Raw genomic sequence first — 21622 nt, 5'->3', positions numbered from 1 at the left:
TAAAGGCACAGATCTTGCTGATATTCTTTTCCCCTCCCTTCCCCTACACCAGTTAACCTATGGCACTCCAGATGTTCATGGACTACAATTCTCATCAGCCCCTGCCAGCATGGCCAATTGGCTGATGAGAATTGTAGTCCATGAACATCTGGAGTGCCATAGGTTTGCTACCTACACCCTCTTCCCCCGCCCCCACTGCAAGAGAGAAGCTTATTTTTAAAATAGAAGCTTGTCTGAAAGAAAAATTCAAAAATGTCCTCCTGATCACTGGGGAGGGAAGAAGCAAAGCACAGGAGGTGGGGTAGAGCCAGAAAGAGGCCCTCTCTGTGCTGTTGCTTTGCAAAAGGCAACTCTCTCTTATTACTATATCAATGTATCAACACAAGCATTTAGAAAAGGAGTCAGCAGCAGGGTGGAGGGGAAGGGGGAAGCGTGTGCAAAGCAACGTAAGGGCATAGGGGCTGAGAGTAGGTGGGCTAGCTGTGGACAGAGGGAAGAGGTCTGCCCACTGACCCATAAATCCTGTCTTAACTCCTTGGATTTTAAGCAAAATTAAATTTGTGCTAGCAGTGGTCCTGCTTGCTGCAGGGAGAATAGAAAGTGAAAGCGGAACTTGAGGGAATATGTCTGTACAAGACACCTTGCAGCGACATACGTTTGCCTCTATCGCACAGCACATGTCTTGTGCGTCATCAGCCATAGAGTTGGAAGAGACCACAAGGACCATTGAATCCAACCCCGAGCCATGCGTGAACACACAATCAAAGCACTCCTGACAGATGGCCATCCAGCCTTTGTTGAAAAAGGAGGAGGCTACATCACACCCTAAGGCAGTGTATTCCACTCTCGAACGGTGGAATACTGCCGTCAGGAAGTTCTTCCTAATGTTTAGGTGGAATCTCTTTTCCTGTTCCTTAAGCCCATCGCTCCTGGTCCTAGTCTCTGGAACGGCAGAAAACAAGCTTGCTCCCTCTTCAACTTGACATCCCTTCAAATATTTAAACATGGCTTAACCTTCACTTCTCCAGACTACGTCTCTCCTCACAGGGCATGGATTCCAGACTCTTTTTCTTTACCATTTCGTTCAACCTCCTCTGGGCAGAGAGGGAAGAGATGCCATGCTGGCATGGGCTGATGGGATTTGTAGTCCATGGACATCTGGAGAGCTACAGGTTGCAGACCCCTAGCATCAAAGAAAGAATTCAGTCTGCTGTTAATTCTTCCCTAGAAATTGGCAGGCTTCAGGGGCAAGAGGATCGGGGTTTGGGTTGAGGTACTAAATTTCACATTGATTGAAATTAACCAGCTACACATTTCTAGCAGAGTTGGCTGATGTAATCGGGAGGATGCATTCAATTGATCTTTTAACTAATGCTAGGGAGATGGTTTCTAAACTGTAATTAGTAGATTGTTACCTTTTTAGGATAACTATGGTTACTATGGTTATAGACTGTACAGAAATATCTTGTGGAGAGAAGGGGGGAAGTAACTTCGGTGGATGAGTCTTCCATCTATATGTAGGCTGAGATGGTTGCTCACAAGTGTTCATCTTGTGGAAAAATACCTCCGATGACCAGATCCCTAAATACGTCAACATAATGTGCCAGCTAAAGGGTTTTATCTAAAAAGGAGCAGCAGTGGCGTAGGAGGTTAAGAACTCATGTATCTAATCTGGAGGAACCGGGTTTGATTCCCCGCTCTGCCGCCTGAGCTGTGGAGGCTTATCTGGGGAATTCAGATTAGCCTGTGCACTCCCACACACACCAGCTGGGTGACCTTGGGCTGCAGTCACAGCTTTCAGAGCTTCCTCTCAGCCCCACCCACCTCTACAGGGTGTTTGCTGTGAGGGGGGAAGGGCAAGGAGATTGTAAGCCCCTTTGAGTCTCCTGCAGGAGAGAAAGGGGGGGGATATAAATCCAAACTCTTCTTCTTCTAAAATGGGAGCTCTTTGATGATTCAGTTAATGAATGGCGATTAGTGAGCTCATGGCTTCTTTCTCTCAAAGAAAACCTGTTCCTCTGCCTTTGGATTTTTAAAATGGTGCGGGTTTTATACAAAACAAGTTTTGCTGGGCCGGCTTGCCTTTCGTGCATGTTGGGTCTGGTAAGTGGTGTGTTCACTTGCTCTGGAGGGCTGCCAGTTGGTCAACTACCAAAAGAACTGCTCTAACAAATGAGCCTTTTCGATCATCTTTCACCAGCGAATTACAGGCCAATTAGTCTGTTATCCATCCCAGGGAAACTTTATGCCAAATACTTACATGCTAAACTGAACGAATGGATCACCTTGTGCGGAGTATTAGGACCTGAACAGATAGGATTCAGTTAAGGCAAGTCCACCCTTCAGCATATAGTGGTCATTAGCTAATTTATAGCCAAAACCTGCAGCAAACCTGGAAGGTCCCTGTATGCTGCGTTCTTGGACATAAAGGGGGCCTTTGATTCTGTTCCAAGAGACAAGCTATGGCGTTACACCATGACACCGAGTGTAAACAGGAGAGACTGCTCTCGCCTAAGATATCTATCACCAGGGGGGTAAAACAAGGCTGTGTCCTTGCCCCAGTGCTTTTTAATCTTTATTTAAACGATTTAGCATCTACATTTAAATCAGTTAACTCACACTGCCCAAATCTAGCTGGTCACCAAACTCTCTTACTACTCTATGCTGATGACACCGTCCTTCTAACGCATACCAAAATTGGCTTGAAGCAACTGTTAGTGGCCTGCAATGAATATTGTTCTGACAATGGCCTGACACTAAATCTCCAAAAATCTAAGATCGTAGTGTTCTCAAGAGCTTGGGAACCCTCTTGGTGGCTACTGGGGGGGCACCAGACAGATCAGGTCAAATGTTTCAAATATCTGGACCTGCACCTCCACTCCTAGAGGGGGGGGTTTGGCTAGACCAGGGTGAGGAACCTGGAAACCTCCAGATGTTCAGGGAATTGCTACAATTCCCATCAGTTCCCCTGTCAGCATGGCCAATTGGCTGAACACATGCTGGCCCGAGAGCTGATGGATTCCCCTGGAATTGTAGTCTCTGAACATCTGGAAGTCAACAGGATTCTGCAGCCTGGCTAGATTCTAGACCCTGTAATGGATTACAAACTGCATAGCCAGCATCTCAGTTATCGTGCGCTTCCTTTATAATAAGGGCAAACAATATGTTCCGGTGGTGCTTAACATTTTTAATGCTAGGATATCCCACAGCTTTTATATGGGGTTGCACTTGGTCCCATTCTGTCGAGCAGGTACAGTCACACTTCTTGTGTAAGCTCTAGGGCAGTGGTGGCGAACCTTTGGCACTCCAGATGTTATGGACTACAATTCCCATCAGCCCCTGCCAGCATGGCCAATTGACCATGCCAGCAGGGGCTGGGATGAGAGAATTGTAACCAATCCAACATCCTGGAGATATAAGAGTGCTCCACTGCAACTTTCAGGGCATGCCCGATAGTGTGCGTATATGCTGCTCTGTGCCTTGAGACCAGACAGCACCTTTAACTGTGATGTTACCTCTCTGACCTATAAATCTTTACAACTTCTCCATTATTCTGAACGCTGGGGGTCATATTAAATCCAAAATTCTCAAGTTAGGTTATTCACTGGATTCCTTGGCCATGCTTTCACCAGAAGAGATATTCCAATCCCTGAAAAGGAGGTTGCTAGACCAGGAACATCAATTCCTAATTGGAAAGACCACTAGGTCCTGCTCACCTCTTGCCTTAGGTATCCCTCGTACGGGAAGCGGGGGGGGGGGGGCGCAATACCTCTTTCAAATATCTTCACCTAGGCCAGGGGTCTGTAACCTGTGGCTCTCCAGATGTTCATGGAATACAAATCCCATCAGCCCCTGCCAGCATGGGAGTTGTAGTCCATGAACATCTGGAGAGCCACAGGTTGCAGACCTCTGGCCTAGGCTATGCAGAGCAATGATGCTGACCCGCTGTAATTCTCTCCCATCAGCAACTCTAACAGGAAGGTTTGCTGAAATTCCTTGTCACCAAAGGATCTGTGCGTGTAATGGGGATTGTGTAGGCTCCATGGTGCACATCTTACTCTACTGCCCCTTTTATACAGCTCCTAGAACAAAATTGCTATCACTGCTGCTAGCCAAAAGAGAACGTGCCTCTAACTCGCAGAAGATGGTCTTTTTATTCGACAATACTAGCAGTGATAAGACAGATTCAGCAGCCAAATTCCTTGATTTATATGTAACTGACAATTCCAAGGGAAAATTTGATTCATAGCTTCTCCCCCTCCCTCCTCTTTCTCTTCTGTTTCCCTTCTCTTCTCCTCTCAGTTTGGTCTGAATGCATTTTCTGTTTATGTTATTGTATTATGCCAATAAAGGTTGAAAAAAAACGAGCCTTTTAAGATCCGCCTCATGGACTCACATTTCTATCTGTGACTTAGGAGCAATCAATGGTGCCCTCTCACACTGCTTAGCTGGGCATGGAACCTCCCTCTGGCATAAAATCCTTTGCACTGGAGTTAGGCTCCATTATTAGAGGTGAAGATTTGTAAGATACAACCCGCAAATAACCTATTGAAAATATTAAGAGAGCGACAAGATGAAGAACCACAAATAATGTCGCCTTACGGCTGATCTGGTATAATAAGTCGGTTTTCACAGTTGGTTCTCTGGCAGTTACCCCATTGTGTGATAAATGCTTTGGCAAAAACCAGTTCCATGTGGATCTCAACACAGATTATTTATTTGTTTGTTTGTTTGTTTGTTTGTTTGTTTGTTTGTTTGTTTTGTATACCGCCCTATCCCCGAAGGGCTCTGGGTGGTGCACAACATAATTTCCTCTAACAGCATATACAAACAAAACCCTATTAAAATTAAAACACAGCAGTAAGATTAACAAAGATGGCATCATGCAATAAACCCCAATTAAAACCCTCCCAAAGAGGGGGAAAGCAGAACGAAAAAGTGGGTCCCGTAGATGGTAAAGGGAACTCCGAACCGGAGGAATAAAAGGGGCACTCCAATCAGCGGCTGGACACTCCAAAAGCCCGGTGGAACAACTCAGTCTTACAGTCTTACATTTACTGGACTTCTTGCCTTACCGTCGTATCAAGTAGTTACCTCTTCGGGGGGTGTCATCCACTCTGTCCCTTATCTTTGCTAAAGGATTTGCAGTAGTCTTGCACAATGTTATGCTCTTGTTCCCCTACACTTCCTCTCTCTGGCGTCAACCTTTTATCCCTGGTCTTAGCTGTAATTGACATTTGTTGATGCCGATTTTCAATTTGGTGATACCCGTCAGGTTCATGGATGCCAGATTCCAGCCCTGAAACCAGCTTCAGTTTTCTGGACTGTTCCTTTAACCATGGTGACGTTTGCTATCCCTCAGTTATTTCTTCCCTACCTTTGCATTATAGCTTTGGGGTTTCTTTTTTAATCGCTGTGTTCCACCCGGCATCTTTGTAGGAACCGTTCTATGTCCGCTGCATCAAACCCAATGACAAGAAATCCCCCCAGCTGTTTGATGAAGAACGTTGCAGGCATCAAGTGGAATACCTGGGGCTCCTGGAGAACGTGAGGGTCCGACGGGCAGGATTTGCCTATCGCCAAACATATGAGAAGTTCCTTCACAGGTAAGGAAAGATTCATCGTTTACAGTGTCGGGGGCAGAGGTGGGATCCAGCAGGTTCTCACAGGTTCCCGAGAGTAGGTTACTAATGATTTGTGTGTGCCGAGAGGGGGTTACTAATGGGTGATTTTGCCACGTGATTTTTGCCTTAGTTACGCCCCTCCTTTCAGCAGCAGCGCGCAGAACTTGAAGCAGTCTAGTAGGAGGTGCACCAGCGTGCGTGGCAGCCTGCGCCTGCTTGCATTTGTTTCCCACCCAAGGACCGGTGCAGCGGCTGCGTCCTTGCCACAGCCCCGCCCAGGAATGCCCGGCCACGCCCCCGTCGTGCCCCACCCATCCCCATTGGCGCTACATCACAGTTTGAATCCCACCACCATGGGAACCTGTTACTAAAATTTTTGGATCCCACCACTGGTCGGGGGGACTACTAGACACGAAGCCCCAGTTGTACCATGTGGTGCAAAGTGTGTGGGGTTTTGTGATACAGATCAGTGGGGGCTCTAGCTTGGGGGAAGAGGGTTCAAGCAGGATTCTGGAGGAGTGGCATAAAAATCTCCTAAGCATATTTTGACGACATTACTGAAAATAGCAGGATCAAAACAATTCTATCGCCTTTCTAGCAACTTCTTGACTTAGGCCAGTGGTCGAACCTTTGGCACTCCAGATGTTTTGGACTACAATTCCCATCAGCCCCTGCCAACATCGCCTCTCTCAACAAATCAGCACCAAGACATTTTCCCCAGTTAGAAAGTAACAAGCAAAAAAGTGGAACCAAGTGAACAGAGTTTTTGCTGTCTGGGGGCATTAAAAACATATGCACATAACTGTGCAGGAACTTCTCAACAGATCTAAAAATAAACAAACACCCTCATCAGTTGCAAGACCATTTGCTGTTTTGGGCAACCATGCAGCTTTCTAGTACCATAGAATCACAGAACTGTAAGGGGCCATAAATGCCATCTAGTCCAACCCTCTGCTGAATGCAGGATCAGTCTAGAGCAGGGGTAAGGAACCTGCGGCTCTCCAGATGTTCAGGAACTACAATTCGCTGCCCTTAACATTGATGCCAGACTCTTGTTCTTAATTAGGCAATTTCACACAAATACCAGTTGCCAGATCAAGTGTTCCCACGAAGGCCTTTTGACAGACAGTATTCCAATTTCCAAAGGGGTCAAACAGGGCTGCGTCCTGGCCCCCACTCTCTTCAATCTTTTCTTAAGTGACCTCCCCTCTGCCCTCTCAGCAGTGAACAGCCATGCCCCCAAACTGGGTACATCCCATGTATCAATTCTGCTCTATGCAGATGACGCTGTCCTTCTCTCTCGATCCAGAGTTGGCCTCAGACGCTTAATGAAGCGCTGTGTGGATTACTGTGAATCCAACAGACTGACAATAAACTATGAAAAAAAACCAAGGTATTGGTCTTCTCTAGGAGCTTTAAAGAGAGCTCACATGGGCAAATGAAAAGCACCCAAATCGGAACAGGTTAAGTGCTATAAATACCTTGGCCTCTCATTCTCCTTTTAACCTTTCATGGGCAACCCAGAGGAAGGCCGCTCTCCCTAGGCTACATCTAATAGTATACTCAGCACTCCACACTACGTTTCTTTTTTACAGCGAGTGGCCACTCCTTTATCCCTCCTGCCCTCAAATTTTTCCAATGCCAGAAGTCAGCCTCGAGGATTGCTTCTTTTTTTTTTTTAGAGAGTCCCAATTTGGATTCAAGCTATTAACTACTTCCCCTGAATTCTCTTCAATCCAAATTTTTTTCACCAAGATAACTGGACTCTCCAGAATTAGGTGCCCTATGCAGCCCCCTTTGTCTGGAGTTAGGGTCAAAAACTTCCTTGGAATCAGCAGCAGCTTGGCTGAGGGGCTTTTAGATTCTGGCTGGGCATGAGATTCATTTTCTCTCGGATCGTAACTCTCCTGGTCCACCGTCTGCTCTCTCTGACACCCATTTCCAACCCCTGGTTTTCCATAATTGAAGAAAAAATTGCCTCTATCCCAGACTTGTCCAGTGGATTCCCACTTTGCCCTTTGTCCTATTCAAGGGAAGCTTATAGGAAATTAAAAGGTCAACTATTGTGGATAGAGAGTTCTCCACCTTAATCACTGCAGCCAAGAAAACGTGCTCCCCCCTGTATTTCTCTCTCTCCCCATTTTAAATGGGGCCACTTCAGCACACTACCTGTATTGTTTCTCTTAATAAAACCCTGTTCAAAGGGAGAGCCTATAATGCTCGCCTATGGGTTCAATGTTAATATGCCTTCTGGCTCCTTGTTACATGGCAGATTTTAATAAGAGAAAGGCTAAAAGATTGTGCTTCCATGTAGCGCATGGCTCAGTTGAATCTCTGGCCCACCAATTACTTCACTGTCTCAGATTCAAGGAAATCAGATCCAAGTATGTGAATCTCACTCCCTTACATTTACCCGACCTCCCCGATTTATTTAGATTACACTACTTGTTGGACAACCCTGATCCTTCTCTCTGTATGATAGTGGCAGACTTTCTCCTGGAAATTACTAAATGCCAGTAGATTTCCTTTGTCCTAACATGTATATCCTATGTTGTATATGCTTTTTAATCTGTTTTTACTATTGTTTTACTGCTGTCTATGCCAATAAAGGCTTGCTTCTAACTACAATTCCCATCAGCCTCTGTCAGCATGGCCAATTGGCCATGCTGGTAGGGGCTGATGGGAATTGTAGTTCCTGAACATCTGGAGAGCTGCAGGTTCCCTACCCCTGGTCTAGAGCATCCCAGACAAGGGTTCATTCAATTGCTGCTTGAAGACTTCAAGGGAAGGGGAACTCACTACCTCCGTAGGCCGCCAATTCCACTGCTGAACCACAATTATTGTAAACTTTTTCCGAGCATCCGGCTGGTACCTTCCTGCCTGTAATGTAACCTGTCATTGCAAGTCCTATCCTCTGCTGCCAACAGGAACAAGTCCCTGCCCTATTTTAAATGGCAGCCTTTCGAATACTAAAAGAGAGCAACCTGTCACCCCTCAACCTCCTCTTCTCCTGACAGAATTTATGTGGTTTGCTTTCCTTGACATTCATTCATTCATTCATTCATTCATTCATAGACCTTTAAAAGTGACTTCTCCAGAAATTGTATGCTGGAATTAGATATCTGTTTAGATGTCTGTATTCAGTGGCGTAGGAGGTTAAGAGCTCGTGTATCTAATCTGGAGGAACCGGGTTTGATTCCATCTGGGGAATTCAGATTGGCCTGTACACTCCCACACACGCCAGCTGGGTGACCTGGGGCTAGTCACAGCTTCTCGGAGCTCTCTCAGCCCCACCTACCTCACAGGGTGTTTGTTGTGAGGGGGGAAGGGCAAGGAGATTGTCAGCCCCTTTGAGTCTCCTGCAGGAGAGGAAGGGGGGATATAAATCCAAACTCCTCCTCCTCCTCCTCCTCCTCCTCCTCCTCCTCCTCCTCCTCCTCCTCTTCTTCTTCTTCTTCTTCTTCTTCTTCTTCTTCTTCTTCTTCTTCTTCTTCTTCTTCTTCTTCTTCTTCTTCTTCTTCTTCTTCTTCTTCTTCTTCTTCTTCTTCTTCTTCTTCTTCTTCTTCTTCTAATAGGGATCCAGTGCCTCTTACCACATTGTTCAAACCTGCACATCCCTTCCCTTTCTCTCTCTAAGGAAGGCAGCTTTGGTAGGGAAATAAATGGTGGTACTAGCAGAGCTCTACTGAGAAACTGATGAGTTCAGGAGCGGGTAGAGATGGCCATAAGAGCAAGGTCATGCTTCTTAACATTTCTGGTGTGAATTGCAGGTACAAGATAATCCCTGAATTCACCTGGCCAAATCATAAGCTGCCATCAGACAAGGAAGCCGTGAAGAAGCTGATCGAGCACTGTGGCTTCCAGCACGATGTGGCTTACGGCAAGACCAAGATCTTCATCCGGACGCCTCGGACACTGTTCACCTTGGAGGAGCTGCACGCGAAGATGCTGGTCTGGGTGGTTCTCTTCCTGCAGAAGGTGAGAGACAGCAGCAAAAGCCACTTCGGAAGGCCCCCTCTCCCCCCTCTGGAAGAGGCCAGGTGGTGTCTGGCCACGGTTATTGCTCACAGGCGGCAAAGGGCTCATAAGTATTTGGCCAGGGGCAGGCGGGCTCATCTCACATTCCACATTCAGCACAAGGCAGCAACTGGGTTTTCTAAATGAACTCAGCCAACCAGGTAGGGTTGCCAGCACCCAGGTAGAGCCTGGATTCACAGCTTATCTCCAGTCCAGAGAGATCAGATTTCCTGGCAAAAATGGCTGCTTTGGAGGGTGGGCTTTATGGCATCAGACCCTGCAAAAGTACCTCCCCCCCCCTCCAAACTCTGCCTTCCCCAGACTCCCATTTCCCAAAGCTCCAGGAAGTTCCCATCGCAAAGCCGGCAGCCCTGTAGTCAAGGGGAATCATGTAGACTTGCTTTGTGCGACAGAAGCACGGTTGGTGGAGTGCTTTCCAAAACTGGTCTTTATGCTGATTTAAGCTATGCAGAGCTCTTGGGCTTGGGTGTGGGGTGAAAGAGAAAGAGGCCTTTGAGAACAGGGCATGACAATTATTTTATGTTTATTCGGGGTGGTGAGTCTCCCACCCTGGAAACTCAAAGTGATTTACAAAACAAAAAATGCGTAAAAATGCTATTTACAAAAACGTGTTCGCCCCAAGAGCTCTCTCCCAATAAAACTTCATGCAGCCATGAGCCGGAAGGTCTTTCCAAGCAGGTGCTGTTCTGCCAACCCAGACATGCCAGGAGCCGTTTGACCCACCCCCAAGCCTCGTGCATCCGCTTTATATTGTCTGTAGCAATGGAGGAGAATGAAGGCAGGGGAGAAAGTCAGACAAGGGGCTCTCTGCCACACCCAGAGGCAGAGGCGGGATCCAGCAGGTTCCCACCAGTTCCCGAGAGTGGGCTACTAATTATTTGTGTGTGCCGAGAGGGGGTTACTAATTGGGTCTGCTTTTCCGTTAGAAATCCCATTAGGTCCCAAAATCATGAAGTCCTGCTGTTTCCTACGTGGATGGTTAGCGAAGGTAGAAAACGGGATAATTCTCCCTGTTGGGCTGTTTCAAAAACATGTTTTAGCAATATGGTAAAGTTCCTTGTTTCAGGAAAGTCTCCTTCTTTTGATTTCTAGAAACAAAATTAAGTATTTGAAAGTCTTAAGTATTTGACAGGCAGTCAATGAGAGGAGAAGTTGTTGTTTCTGTTGGCAGCAGACGATAGGACTTGCTATAATGAGTTTAAATTATGGACAGAAAGATACCAGCTGGAAATTAGGAACTTTTTTTTTACAGTAAGAGTTTTTTACAGTAACAGAGAAATTATTAATGCCCGCCCCCAGAATGCCCGGCCACGCCCCCGCCGTGCCCCGCCCAGCCCCATTAGCGCTACGCCTCTGTTTGAATCCCACCACCATGGGAACCTGTTACTAAAATTTTTGGATCCCACCACTGCCCAGAGTCCTCTGCCCCACAGGGTTGGCCTCTCCCATTTTCTGACAAAGGGCACCGGAGCTGAGGGCTAGAAACTTCTGTTCTTTTGAAAACTCAAATCCAATTCTGCAAACCTTGCCACTAGACTTGCACCCAAATAGATTAATGGCAAACCCCCCTGCCCCGCCCCACCCAAGGTCTCTGTATACGTGAACCCTTTTATAGTATAATAAAATGTAAAATATGAAGTGCTGCCTTTTAAAAAAACTATATGCTGAAATTGCCAACAGTTCTTGAAACAGAACACTTCAAGTCTTAGAATACCAATACTAAGACAACTTTTCACTCGGGCTTACTACTGCTATTTAAGACCCGTCTCCTGTGTGTTTAATAAAAAGACGGGCACTTCTCCCTTTTCCTGCTTCCTGTCTGTGGGGCATGTGGGGCTCCCCCCCCCCCCATAAAGGAATACCACAAATGGTAAACAGGATTTGCATTATTGCTGCTCTGCCTGCCCCATTTACTCTGGCTCTCAACAGGAAGTGATTAATTAATTTTTCAGGCAGTACTAAAATATTGATTTGGCACCGGGAGCCCTAAATAAACACAGGAATGGGTTCGGGGACCGGGTGATGAATTTTGTGATGCCAGCGTTTGAACGCTTTTGTGTTCTCTTTTCTTTCTTTTTAATTTTTAGAAATGATGTTTTGCCTGCCTTGACAGGTTTGTGGATTCTCATGTCGCGTTTCTTAAATGCTCCGGTGTTCCCCTCACCAGCCTGATTTGGTACCTCTCGTTTGCCTGCTGAGAATCACAGTTTGCCAGTGGAGGGAGCTCTGACTGGGTGTTGTGATGTGAAAATTAGACTAAAAGTTCTAGGGAATAATTGGAGCGCTTTATTCTGTGTCACTCTTCAAGGACCGTCTTTATTTGTTTTTACCGAGAGGACGGTGACTCCACAAATTCACATTAATGACTGCCTGGCTTCCTGATGCTCGGCCCTTTACTACATGGGAATGCCCTTGTCTGACATCACTCAAAGATAAATAATGGCAGAGACAGGCCATTCTTTCCTCTGTTTTTGTTTCATTGTGTTTAATGTTGTTCGCACATCACAATTTCCATTGGTTTCAGTATAGTCCAGTGATGGCGAACCTGTGGCATGGGTGCCAGAGGTGGCACTCAGAGCCCTCTCTGTGGGCATGCGTGCACAGAGTTCATCATGGGGGGGGGGGCGAAAATTGCCCCCCACACACACATCTAGGCTGACCTGGGCCGCTGGGCACGACATGTAGGTAACCCTGTTCTGTTAAACCCCACTGATTTTCATGGGAAGAACTAAAGCACAATCCTTTACCTGGGAGTAAGCTCGGTTGCTGACAATGGGGCTTGCTTCTAAACGCTCCTAAGGTTGTGATTCACCCATTCGAAGCATTGCATGATTGCTTCAAAGCAAAGCCGCCGACTCCCACCAAGCTTACTCCCAAGTAATGTGCGCTTCAGAGCCAACCGTTTTTTCTAAACTTAAAACTCAGTATTCAGGTTAAATTGCTGCGTTGGCCCCTTGCGATAAATAAGTCGGTTTTGGGATGCAGTTTGGGCACTCGGTCTTGAAAAGGTTCGCCACCACTGGTATAGTCCCTGCCCCGTGTTTAGTGCTTGTGAAAGCCGAGCAAACATAGTTTCTCTTTTTCGCTCCTTGCTCAGAGGGCATGGCGTCCAGTGTGTCTAGAGACCACCACTTGGTGCAGGGCTGCAGGTATGACATCAGTGTGACCTGGTCAGGCTGGGCCCTGGGGAGGGGGGCGGCTGCCTCGGCTGGGCCTGGAATGGCATCGGGAGGGGGGTGCCTGAACCAAGGGTCTGCAACCTGCGGCTCTCCAGAGGTTCATGTACTCCAATTCCCATCAGCCCCTGCCAGCATGGCCAATACTAGAACAATACACAATACTAGAACCAGGGGGAATTCCATTGAAAATGCTGGGGGGAAGAATTAGGACTAATAAAAGGAAACACTTCTTCACGCAACGTGTGATTGGTGTTTGGAATATGCTGCCACAAGAGGTGGTGATGGCCACTCACCTGGATAGCTTTAAAAAGGGCTTGGACAGATTGATGGAGGAGAAGTCGATCTCTGGCTCCCAATCTTGATCCTCCTTGATCTGAGATGGCAAAAGCCTTAGCAGACCAGGTGCTTGGGAGCAGCAGCCACAGAAGGCCATTGCTTTCACCTCCTGCCTGTGAGCTCCAAAGGCACCTGGTGGGCCACTGCGAGTAGCAGAGAGCTGGACTAGATGGACTCTGGTCTGATCCAGCAGGCTCTTTCTTACGTTCTTATGTTCTTATGATGGGATTTGTAGTCCACGAACCTCTGGAGAGCCGCAGGTTGCAGACCCCTGTTCTAGAGACTGTACTGAATGGGCTCCGTGTTAAATGTCACTGAGCGTAAAGTGGAATGGAGTTTTTAGAGCAGGCTTCTCATTTCCCCCTCTCTGTTCCGTTGGGTGGACAGTTTCTGTAAAGCAAACTTGCTGACCGCTCTGGGCCTCGGAAGCTGAGCTGGCCCGCTGCCCCGGCTGCTGCCTCTTTTTCTGAAGGCACGAGGTCTGCCGAATTGATGTGGCTTCCCTAAGGCAGGCGGCTGGGCAGGGTGTTGCCGCGGAAGGGGAGAGGCTGGGAAAGGCTCAGCGCACAGAAATGCCCTTTGCAGAATTAATGTATGTCTCGACAACGATCCCACCCCCCATTTTCGTCCCCCTCCCGATCTACTTTCTCTCCCCTCCCCACCCAGCGGCACTCTGCTTTTCTCCAGACATGGCTCTTGGAAGAGCTGTCAATCAAACCCCAGCAGCCCTTGTTGCTATAGCAACATTCCGGGCCTCTCTGGTGGGCAGAATGGCTGAGTGGAGAGATGAGGCAAAGACAAAAGCTGCGGCTGACATGCCCTAATTTAATATTTTTTCCCCTTCTCTGTCCCAGCGTACCCTTGAAATGGTGCACGCCAGGAACCGTCAAGCAGAAAATGCAGGCGTTTCCCTGTTAGATCGGCCTCTGCAATGCAAGAAGGGCTTCTGCCCAGCAAGCCACACGAAGATGCTTGTCTCCCAGTCAGGAGGCAGCTGCCGTTTTGAGAGGTGCGGGTTGCAAACCAGAGAGAGGAGGGCATGTTCTGCGTTTGGCAGACTGGCCGTGGTCCTCACAAAACGGCTGCTCTCCCCCCACATCTTTTATAAACATCCACCGTTTTGATAAAGAATGGCTGGATTTTGTTGTGGGGATCATCAGCTTTCTGGATCAAAACAGTGGTCCAACTAGTCCAGTGGTGGCGAACCTTTGGCACTCCAGATGTTATGGACTACAATTCCCATCAGCCCCTGCCAGCATGGCCAATTGACCATTCTGGCAGGGGATGATGGGAACTGTAGTCCATAACATCTGGAGGGCCGCAAGCTTGACACCTATGCTCTGGAGGACCAACAACTGAGCACAGAGGCCAAGGTCTTTCCCTGATGTTGCCTGGGATTCAGAGGCTAACTGCCTCTGAATGTGGAAGTTCTCTTTAGTCACCCAGGCTGGTAGCTGTTGATAGAATATATTTAATCCTTTCTTTTTTGTATTTTTGTATTTTTATATACGGTATGGTAATTTAATTTCCATACTGCCCTCCCCCGAAGGGCTCAGGGCGGTGTACACCACACATAATACAAACAACAATAAGCAGCATTACAAAATATCAAAACATCAGCAACCATGATGGAACAATACAGCATTATAAACATGGCACCAATAGTCAAATATTAGGCTACAGCGACAATAAACAATATTTCAGATATCAAGTATCAGTAATCAAGACATAATCAACATAATAACGTTGCATAGCGACAGCATTGCATAACAACATTATATCATAGGGACATTAGAACAACAAAGTAGCATCAGAACAATCAGAACACCTGAACGTCATAATAAGATAACATCAGACAGCAAAAAACAAACAATAACTTCAAAGCCACCAGCTGGTGAAGCAGCCCCCGTGCAAACACTGTCCAAAGAAAAGAACGCGCATGCATCTGGGCATGTATTTTTATCTGTAATTTTTGGAATTGCTGCTATAATGTATTTTAATGAATTTTAATGTTTTATCGCTATATTGTTTTATGAGATCTTATATTGTATTTGTTTTATGTCTCATTGTACACTGCCCAGAGCCCTTCGGGGGTTGGGCAGTCTATCAAGCCTAATGAATAAAGGAAGGAAGGAAGGAAGGAAGGAAGGAAGGAAGGAAGGAAGGAAGGAAGGAAGGAAGGAAGGAAGGAAGGAAGGAAGGAAGGAAGGAAGGAAGGAAGGAAGGAAGAGAGAGAGAGAAAGAGAAAGAGAGAAAGAGAAAGAGAGAAAGAAAAAGAAAGAAAGAGAGAGAGAGAGAAAGAGAGGGAGAAAGAGAGGGAGAAAGAGAGGGAGAAAGAGAGGGAGAAAAAGGGAGAGAGAAAGAAAGGGAGAGAGGGAGAGAGGGAGAAAGAGAGAGAGAAAGAAAAAAAGAAAGAGGGAGGGAGGGAGCAGGGAAGAGCTGAAACAGCCCTTGGCTAGTGGCTGGTGGTCAGGGAGGTTCATGAGGGAGCAGGCATGCTGGTCTAGTAGAGGAGGTAGGACCGAAAGCGCTCCCCCACCCCTTCTGTGTTGTGTAGTTGACATAGCCTCTCTCTCATCCGTCACATCTTTCTTCCTCCACTCTAAGTAGCTGGAAGTGTCTGCTGGGTCTCCTTAAAATACCTATTGGCCCCAAATGGCCTTTTATGGAGTTTGGTCAGTTGACCGATCTCCCCATCAAATGTCATCCAAATGTCACCACAGAAACAAGCATGCCCTTGGGTAGGGATCAGCAAAGCTGGAAGTGACTGGCTGTCTCATTGAACAATCACTTCTGGGTGGTCAGAGTCTTAGCAGGCATATCTGCCTGCACAGAGGTAAGCCTGCAAGCGACCACTAACTGGTTGGTTGCCATTTTCCTAACGGGGAAGTGCTGAGCGTGTGCCACTGCTCAAATGGGATCTGCAACTTTCCTCAACCATAAGGAGTTCAGTTCAGTTCAGTAACCTTTATTTGGCATTAAGGCCATAAGGAGTCTCGAAGCAGCTTACAGAAAGCCCTTCGCTTCCTCTCCCCGCAGCACACACCTTGTGAGGTAGGTGGGGTTGAGCGAGTTCAGACAGAACTCAAGGTCACTGCAATAGGCTTCATGTTTAGGAGCCCAAGGTCACCGCAGCAGGCTTCATGGTTAGGAGCGGGAACACAAATCTAGTTGAAACAAATAAAGAGTCCTCCACTCAGGTAGAGGAAAGGGGAATCAAACCCAGCTCTCTAGATTGGAATCCACCAATCTAAGAATTATAGCATTATAAATACCTGTTTTAGTTCTAGAATTCCTGATCCATTATTCTCTGGCCTAGAAGTTTAAGGCAATTGAAGAACAGCACAAAGAAACCCAACTCTTATTCATCTATCCATTTAAAAATGTATATGGACTCATCGTGTGTGTATGCATTTTGTATTTTATGCATGTGTTATGCATGCAAATTCCGGTTTAGTCACACCTAAAAGCATAACACATTAAGAGCTTGTTACCTAAAAAGGAGCTATTATAGCCCCAAGAATCTTGTCACATCACAATAGATGGAAAAAACTTGCTTCAAGATTTTTTTCCCCTCCAAGGAGTTGAGTGAGAGTTTCAAAGCAGCTCCAAGCTGTGAAGGACTTCAGTTCCTAGATGCAGATATAGAACGCCAAACGGCCTTGCCTGCCCTTGGATGAGGAAGCAGCAACTTTTCAGTCTTTCTTAGCTGGATGTTGCTGAGCGCGCTCTGTGTAGGGTTGTTTTTTTTATTTTTGATCCAGTTTACAGAATCTGAAACATACACAAAGACAAAAGCTGACCAGGTTCCTCTGCAACATAAGTGTCAAACTTGCGGCCCTCCAGATGTTATGGACTACAGTTCCCATCGTCCCCTGCCAGCATCATGCTGGCAGGGGATGATGGGAAGTGTAGTCCATAACATCTGGAGGGCCGCGAGTTCGACACCTATGCTCTGCAACATATATTAACCCTTAAACCCTAAACCTTTGGAACTTGACCATTAAACATCAAAATAAAATTAAACCTGTAACATTTTGATTTAAAAATCTCACTTTTCTCTTTTGGTTCTTGTTTTAACAGTTCTTAACTTGCAAAACCACTCGTCCTGAATTTATTGTACGGCTGCTGAACTTCGATGTTCTTTCGTGGCTACTATTTTTGTGTTAGTGGTGATGATATTCTGGAGACGATTGTTTTGTTCTAGTATTTGCTGTTAATGGTATTTTTAGCTTTTTATGCATAGAAAAAGGCCAGAGGAATTAATTTTTAAATTGTGGCAGCAGTCTCTACTACAGTGTTTATTCCGAGTATAACATGGTGTCTCTCTCCATTCTGTGTTATGGCACATCTGTATTCTAATTGTGAATGCCCTTCTGTTTCTTCTCTGAAGTGGCCGAGGGCCCTGAATGAGGGGAACTCTTTGCAGCCATGACAGCTCGGCTCAGGGGACTTGCCTTTGACTACAAAGACCCCCGCTGACTCCAGCTCCCAGGCGTGCCTGAGCCGGGTAATTAGACTCTGGAGGCCACGGCGCGCAGGCATTTTGATGCTTCCTGTAGGGACCTCATCCCGTGCAGTGGTTCAGCCTCATTTGCTCTTAATAAAAGGGCTTCCAGGATTCCTCCGCTTCGCAGGGATGCTAAAAGTGGATGCTAGAACCTCACTAAAGTTTAGCTGGTTTTCTAAATCAACTCTGATATTACAGAGGAGAGGCCTGGATAGCTTTGGATCAGCAATTGTTCTCTTAATGACAACCAAGACGCCACAGTGCAGACCAGGTATGGGGACACAGACTGGTTCAAGATCAAAAAGGGTACTAGACAAGACCTACGGCAACCTTTCCTGTTTTTCTGTTCATCCTCTCTGTTTTTCTGTTCAACCTCCATGCAGAAGTAATCATGAAGCTGGACTTAAACATCGATGGGACCCGCTGTTCCTCCCTCTTGGGGAGGGTTTTAAATATCGGTTTTCGCTGGATGCCGTTTTATTGCATTAACCGCTGTTTTAAAGGGATTTTAGTAATTATATTTTATAATTAGTGGAGCTTGTGTAATTTGTAATTTATCTATCTGTATTTAGTTCCTGCTCCCTTTGTTTTGGTTGTATTTGTGGTGAAATTTTATGCTGTGCACCTCCCAGAGCCCTCCGGGGATAGGGTGGTATAGAAAACCAGATAGATAGATAGATAGATAGATAGATAGATAGATAGATAGATAGATAGATAGATAGATAGATAGATAGATAGAGAGAGAGAGAGAGAGAGAGAGAGAGAGAGAGAGAGAGAGAGAGAGAGAGAGAGAGAGAGAGAGATAGATAATGGCAAGGAGACCTGCAAAATGCCATCCTAAGAGCCCCATTCTTCTTCTTTACCAATACTTCTGGTGATGCATATGGACTGTCTGTTTCTTCAGTTACGCCTAAGGTAGCTAGCTCCCTCAAAGGTTGCCGTAGGTCTTCAAAATCTGTAGGTGAAACTCGCCTAGTTCTCTCTCTAAAGGGCACATCACTTTTTACAATAATATTTTGTGGGTGACTCTTGAAACTCTCCCAAGGTCTGCATCACGCATTGCAAAAACTCTTGGTGTTTCTGCTGCTGTTCGTTGTAAAATTCTTTACTGCTCTGACTTACTTCGTGCTGAAGCTTCAAAATGTAAAACTGGGGATTCATTTCCATTTCCATTTGCCGGGTCCAAGCCCGGCAAGGCTAGAGCTCTTGTCCGTCCTGCTTCATCAACGTTAGCAAAGACTGTGTGAGGCTTCAATACAATATCCTTTTGTGTCAAATTCTTGACACAGACCCCTGTTCTGATTTTTGATACCATGGGTTTTACTATTTGTGGAAAGGTGGATAACCCTCCTGGTCCAGCTGCCACTTCTGGGTCTTCTAAAAGGACAGTTGCTCCTATTTTCTGTGGTGAAGTTTGCAACACGCCTGTCACTGTGCATGCTCTTCCTGCTGGGACGTGTACAGGCCTTCCCTCCTGCAGCCGCACTTCGCTTCCCTCTTCCACTCCAGCCTCCTTCCTCTGACTTTCTAAATAGCAGCTTCGGGCTTCTTTCCAACGATACAGCAAGTCTGTGCTAGTGCAGAACTGATTCCGTCTGAACGAGTTCCGTTTTGTGTCGTCAATTCACGGGGGTTGGATAAGTCAAGTCTCTTGGTGCAGAATTTAGACGACCTGGAGTCTGAAATAATGTGAGGCTCTTGACTTCCCTCTGAGACTTTGTGCCTCTTGCGATGAAGACAGGACCTGCGGTGGGGACAAAAAGATCCTTCCATGTCTTGGAATTCACCTAATGCTGGAAGGATATCTGGGGTGCTGGATATCTGGGGTGCTGTGTGGTTTCCGGGCTGTATGGCGGTGTTCTAGCAGCATTCTCTCCTGACGTTTCGCCTGCATCTGTGGCTGGCATCTGAAGATCCTCTGAAGATGCCAGCCACAGATGCAGGCGAAATGTCTGGAGAGGATGCTGCTAGAACACAGCCATACAGCCCAGAAACCACACAGCACCCCAGTGATTCCAGCCGTGAAAGCCTTCGACAATAAACTGCATATCTGTTTACAGAGATGCATGTTCCTTTATGTCGTTTGCAATTGTTATGGGCAAAGGGTAAAGGTGAGCACTTGGTCAGTTCTGGTCCATGGGGTGACATCGCATCACAACATTTACTAGGCAGACTGTTCTTTGTGGGGTGGTTTGCTGTTGCCTTCCCCAGTCATCTCCCCTTGACCCCCAGCAAGCTGGGTACTCATTTCACGAACCTTGGAAGGATGGAAAGTTGAGTCAGCCTTGAGCCGACTCCCTGAAATGGACTTCCGTTGGGATCGAACTCAGGTCGTGAGCAGAGCTTCTGATTGCAGTATTGCCAGTTTACCACTCTGTGCCACAAGCTCCTGCCTTCTCAGTGGATCAATCTAAACGTTCGCAGGAGGTCCCTGAGTTGTGGCAGCTGGTTATGAGGGTGCTGGATTGAAACCCTTGGTCTAAGAAAGTTTCCCCAAGCAAAGAGAGCAATATTCCCTTTCCTTCCATAACAATAAGTTGAAGATAAAGATAGACCTGTGTATAAGCACCAGGCCATTACTGACCTATGTGAGAGAGCAGCAGTGGCGTAGGAGGTTAAGAGCTCGTGTATCTAATCTGGAGGAACCGGGTTTGATTCCCAGCTCTGCCGCCTGAGCTGTGGAGGCTTATCTGGGGAATTCAGATTAGCCTGGGCACTCCCACACACGCCAGCTGGGTGACCTTGGGCCAGTCACAGCTTCTCGGAGCTCTCTCAGCCCCACCCACCTCACAGGGTGTTTGTTGTGGGGGGGAAGGGCAAGGAGATTGTCAGCCCCTTTGAGTCTCCTGCAGGAGAAAAAGGGGGGATATAAATCCAAAACTCCTCCTCCTCCTCCTCCTCCTCCTCCTCCTCCTCCTCCTCCTCCTCTTCTTCTTCTTCTTCTTCTTCTTCTTCTTCTTCTTCTTCTTCTTCTTCTTCTTCTTCTTCTTCTTCTTCTTCTTCTTCTTCTGTGGTGATGTCACATTACGATGTTTACTAGGCTGCCTCTGTGTATGAGGTGGTTTGCCACTGCCTTGCTGAGTCATCTTTGCCCCCAGCAAGCTGATCTCAGAGCTGGCCACCTGAATTTGACTTCTGTCGGGATCAAACTCCAGTTGTGAGTAGCCGTTCGGCAGCTGACCACTCTGTGCCCCGGGGCTGGCATTTGTCATCTTGCAAGAACAAATATTGGTGAAGCTCGAGTGTCTCGCCTGGCTATTTCCACCATTTGAAAAAGAAAATTTATTTTCCCGTGCAGGTGTGGAGGGGCACGCTGGCCCGCCTGCGCTACAAGAGGACCCGAGCAGCCCTGACGGTCCTCCAGTGCTACCGTCGATACAAAGTGAAGTCTTACATCCGGGAGGTGGGTCGACGGTTTCATAACGTGAGGTCGATGAAGGGCTACGGCAAGCACGTGAAGTGGCCCACCCCCCCTAAAGTGCTGGGCAGGTTTGAAGAGGCCCTGCAGTCCATCTATCACAGGTGAGGATCTGTTGCCAGCTGTCCTTCGTGCCACGAGGCACAGTCGGGTTCACAGTCCTGCCCCTGAAGGAGGAAGCAGCCACTCAGAGGAGCCCCCGGGAGTTCTGCTCCAGTATCCAGCCCCCTTCAGGAAGAGGGGTGAGGTGTGGGAGGGGACATGGGAGAGAGGAGGGGGGTCTGTCTCAGAAGGAGGGCAGGGAGAGCTCACGTCTGGCTCAGGATAAAGAACAGACTGAGTGAAGCATAGCACGGCTTGGTTGTGGTTGTGTGGCCAAGCTGTCGAGTAGAGGTTTATAACTTTAGGCACTGTATAGACCCGTGGTGGCGAACCCATGGCACTCCAGATGTTCAAGGACTACAATTCCCATCAGCCCCTGCCAGCATGGCCAATTGGCCATGCTGGTAGGGGCTGA

At 47.1% G+C, this 21622-nt stretch overlaps 1 protein-coding gene across 1 annotated transcript in view; it reads left to right on the top strand.

Annotated features, from left to right (window-relative positions):
* Positions 1 to 21213, top strand: part of MYO1D (myosin ID) — a 66643-nt gene extending 45430 nt beyond the window's left edge. The window contains exons 15-17 of the mRNA XM_048518363.1: positions 5440 to 5606; positions 9395 to 9602; positions 20986 to 21213. Coding sequence (XP_048374320.1) covers positions 5440 to 5606; positions 9395 to 9602; positions 20986 to 21213 — 603 coding nt within the window. The remainder of the gene's footprint in view (positions 1 to 5439; positions 5607 to 9394; positions 9603 to 20985) is intronic.
* Positions 21214 to 21622: the final 409 nt, after the last annotated feature.

This window comes from Sphaerodactylus townsendi, linkage group LG15 (genome assembly GCF_021028975.2).
Source record: "Sphaerodactylus townsendi isolate TG3544 linkage group LG15, MPM_Stown_v2.3, whole genome shotgun sequence".
In the NCBI taxonomy this organism is placed as follows: domain Eukaryota; kingdom Metazoa; phylum Chordata; class Lepidosauria; order Squamata; family Sphaerodactylidae; genus Sphaerodactylus; species Sphaerodactylus townsendi.
Note: the sequence above shows the minus strand (reverse complement) of the source record. Positions and strands in the feature narration are given on the sequence as shown.